Source organism: Limulus polyphemus, unplaced genomic scaffold (genome assembly GCF_000517525.1).
Source record: "Limulus polyphemus unplaced genomic scaffold, Limulus_polyphemus-2.1.2 Scaffold3271, whole genome shotgun sequence".
Taxonomy (NCBI): Eukaryota; Metazoa; Arthropoda; class Merostomata; order Xiphosura; family Limulidae; genus Limulus; species Limulus polyphemus.
Window position 1 is genome coordinate 104,731 of NW_013668881.1, and position 4,264 is coordinate 108,994.

The 4,264-nt window shown below is 29.7% G+C and overlaps 1 protein-coding gene across 1 annotated transcript in view; it reads right to left on the reverse strand.

Annotated features, from left to right (window-relative positions):
* Window positions 1–4,264, reverse strand: part of LOC111088185 (hydrocephalus-inducing protein homolog) — a 75,984-nt gene that overhangs the window by 42,694 nt on the left and 29,026 nt on the right. Inside the window, exons 17-19 of the mRNA XM_022397433.1 lie at window positions 2,942–3,124; window positions 1,201–1,467; window positions 586–789 (exon numbers count right to left, since the gene is read on the reverse strand). Of these exons, the coding sequence (XP_022253141.1) occupies window positions 586–789; window positions 1,201–1,467; window positions 2,942–3,124 (654 nt within the window). The remainder of the gene's footprint in view (window positions 1–585; window positions 790–1,200; window positions 1,468–2,941; window positions 3,125–4,264) is intronic.

Below are 4,264 nucleotides of genomic sequence, written 5' to 3' on the forward strand. Positions count from 1 at the left end.
GTCTTGGTTGTTATGATGCACTGCAGAAGTCCTTTTATATATTACAAAAAGAACATGAGGGAAAATGGTTGAACCTTTCTGTCTTGGTTGTTATGATGCACTGCAGAAGTCCTTTTATATATTACAAAAAGAACATGAGGGAAAATGGTTGAACCTTTCTGTCTTGGTTGTTATGATGCACTGCAGAAGTCCTTTTATATATTACAAAAAGAACATGAGGGAAAATGGTTGAAACTTTCTGTCTTGGTTGTTATGATACACTGCAGAAGTCCTTTTATATATTACAAAAAGAACATGAGGGAAAATGGTTGAAACTTTCTGTCTTGGTTGTTATGATACACTGCAGAAGTCCTTTTATATATTACAAAAAGAACATGAGGGAAAATGGTTGAACCTTTCTGTCTTGGTTGTTATGATGCACTGCAGAAGTCCTTTTATATATTACAAAAATGAACATGAGGTAAAATGGTTGAACCTTTCTGTCTTGGTTTTTATCATACGCAGCTGGATTTTTTTATATAGTCCATATAGTTAGTTAGCATCAATTCCTATTTATAAAAAGATCAAATTTATTTATTTTCTTACTTGATACACTTAGAGTCAATTCCAATATTCTCAATGGCTAGAAATCTAGTTTCTTTTGGATAGAAACTATCTGTTTTGAAATGTGTAAAATCTTGAAGTGGGGAAAAATCTGGATCTGGAAACCAAAAGTGACAAAAGGGAAGAATTCCTTTTCCTTGCAGTTCTATTGTTGTTCCTAAATCAGGTCCTTCACCTTCTGAAACACTAAAAAACGAAGTTAGATTATAGATCACTTAAGAGATAAAAAAAGTGCAAATTTTAAATTTAGGACACTATTAATATGATTAAGATGAAGTTGTGCATAATGACAATTCCATCCTCATAATCAGAAAAAAAATTATATCACAAACTTATATATCAGTTTAGTTCTTTTTATTGTGAAAGTAATGAAAAATTAGACTGAGAATGAATAAAACATAAAAATAACCATAAGAGATATGTACCTACACTATACATATGCACCAATAATTAAGTTTAACTATATGTTCATATCCCCAAATAGAAAAGGAAGACTAAATTCAAAGAACTGCATAAGTTCAAATAATAATAAAGAAACAAATAGTTCATTACTGTAAAATGTAAATACAATTACTGTTAACCAAAGTATGTACAAACCAGCATTTGGCCAAAGATTTGTAATGAGCTACAAGTGTGGGAGAGAACTTGACAAGAATTACAGCTGACTCAGCTGGTGGAATTATACCAGATGATGGATAGATGGAGAAAGGACTCATCATGGATGAGGAGGCCAATACTGAAGGGGTGATAGTGTCAGCCCGGGTTAAAGAAGAGCAACTACCATTATCACTACAATTGGCTGGACTTAAAGCAACACTCCATTGATATGCTAATGGAACAACACTGGTGTTTTGGAGATTAAACCTAAGGAAAAAGAACAGGCATCATAGGTTAATATTAGATATAAATGTTTTATGGGAGAAAAAACACTTTAAAATTACAAAGTATTTTAGTCAATGTTTCTCATAAAGAAAAACAAGAACAGTTCTTCTGAAAGGTGAGTCCAGAAAGAAAGAAAATATTCCAGTTAATATTGAAAAGAAATAAAGAATAATATTTGTGTTTGATGAATAACATCATAAAAAACAAGATATTGTATTCAATGTTGAAAAAATGTACAATATTTGTGTTTGATGAATAACATCATAAAAAAACAAGATATTGTATTCAATGTTGAAAAATGAACAATATTTGTGTCTGATGAATAATATCATAAGAACAAGATATTGTATTCAATGTTGAAAAAATGTACAATATTTGTGTTTGATGAATAACATCATAAAAAACAATATATTGTATTCAATGTCAAAAAATATACAATATTTATGTCTGATGAGTAAACATCATAAAAAACAAGATATTGTAGTCAATGTTGAAAAATGAACAATATTTGTGTCTGATGAATAATATCATAAAAACAAGGTATTGTATTCAATGTTGAAAAATGAACAATATTTGTGTCTGATGAATAATATCATAAAAAACAAGGTATTGTAGTCAATGTTGAAAAATGAACAATATTTGTGTTTGATGAATAACATCATAAAAAACATGATATTATATTCAATGTTGACAAATGAACAATATTTGTGTCTGATAAGTAAACATCATAAAAAACAAGATATTGTAGTCAATGTTGAAAAATGAACAATATTTGTGTTGTCTGATGAATAAACATAATAAAAAAACAAGATATTGTAGTCAATGTTGAACAATTTGACATTTTTGACATTATACACCATCTATGTGTATGAACCTTAATTTCTTTTAAACTTAATAATTCATGAAATATTTTTATGCACCTTTCTTTTCGTTTGCAACTAATAATTTGTTTAATAATAGAGAAAAACACAAGTTCTTAGTTTTACATCAACCTTTGTAATTGATAAATATCTTAAATCTATTTTAATCTTTTCTAAATATGTGATTTTCTGAGTAAAATGTCAAAGTAATTGTTTGTTTGTAGTTAAGCACAAAGTTACATAATGGACTATCTGTGCTGTGTCAACCACGAGTATCAAAACCTGGTTTTCAGGGGTATAAGTCCACATATTTACTGCCGTAATTCTAGGGGGGGGAGTTTATTTTGTATTTTAATACATAAAATACACATTATATTTTATCCTTCAATATTTTTCTATTTTTAAGAAACCTGGTGTGACAAACAAGACAATGATATTTGAATGGAATTATGACAAGTGAATGTAATCACCAGATATAACTGGTGAGGTTTAACTAGTTTTTACTTATAACACAGTTTAATGAAGTTTTCTACTTAGTATATTAAAACAGGTAGAGTTTGAGTTATTAAAGTTGCTACTTTACACTATGAACTTACTTGGAGACACTTGTCATGAAGAGATAAGTATCAGGAAAGTTGATAGTGGTAGTGTCTACACTAAACCGACTACAGTCACACACAATGGTTACAAACAGATCAAGCTCTAGTGGAGAATCTGTATACAGTGTATGCTCAGGTTCTGATTTGTGTCTTGTTTGAGAGTAACATGTTGCATTGTCCCTACAATCAATATACAAGCTCTTATAGAAACGAACTTAAATGTCCAAAACTTCAAGACAAGACATGTTTCACTTGATTTGTGTCTTGTTTGAGAATAACATGTTGCATTGTCCCTACAATCAATATACAAGCTCTTATAAAAACGAACTTAAATGTCCAAAACTTCAAGACAAGACATGTTTCACTTGACTTGTGTCTTGTTTGAGAATAACATGTTGCATTGTCCCTACAATCAATATACAAGCTCTTATAAAAACGAACTTAAATGTCCAAAACTTCAAAACAAGACATGTTTCACTTTTTATAGCTAAAAAAAGCTTTAGATAGAAAGGATGAGTTTAAAGAGCATGAGCAAATAACATTAACAACCTTTTTTACTGACACGCCAGACAAAATGACATTTACAACACAAAAGGTTAGAATAATTTCATTTAAACCAAATGGTTAACAACCTACTATACATTCCAGCAGAGTCTAGTGTTCTTGAAGTTAAAACAATACAAGATTTGGTTTTTATTTTTACAAAGACTCCAAGCTTTAAATTTTTATCATCCTTAGAAATAATATATATATTTACTTTTTATTATTCTTACAAATAAACAAGCTTTAGTTGGTAACTACTCTAACAAATAATATAAGCTTTATGTTAATTTAAATAATTAAAGCTTTAATTTTATATAACTTTTTTTTACAAATTGCACTTTTCTCTATAGTAACAAATAACAAAGGTTTTTTTGCTTTATTTTCAAGCAGTTTGGATAAATAATTGGCCAGGATAATTTGAGTGAGAGATAAACAACATTTCAATATACTTTCATCAGGATTTAATGTGCTATGGTGCAACATATGGATCTCTCATGCAGGTTTATGTCTTGTTGGGTACTGAAGCCTAAACTGATTCTGAACCAGTAGCTTTTTCTGTCTATGGTGAGGAAGGTGGTAAGCATGACCTATTGGTAAGTTTGCTGGACTGTGAATCTGGGGTCCATCATCTCTATGCCATTGCTGCAAAAATATATTTTGTACTACACTTTGAGATAGTGAGTGCATCATAAAGAGTGTCAACCCACCCACTATTCAACTATACACCTGGAAAAAAGTTAAGCACCCCCAAATATTTTTCAGGATTGCTTATTGAAA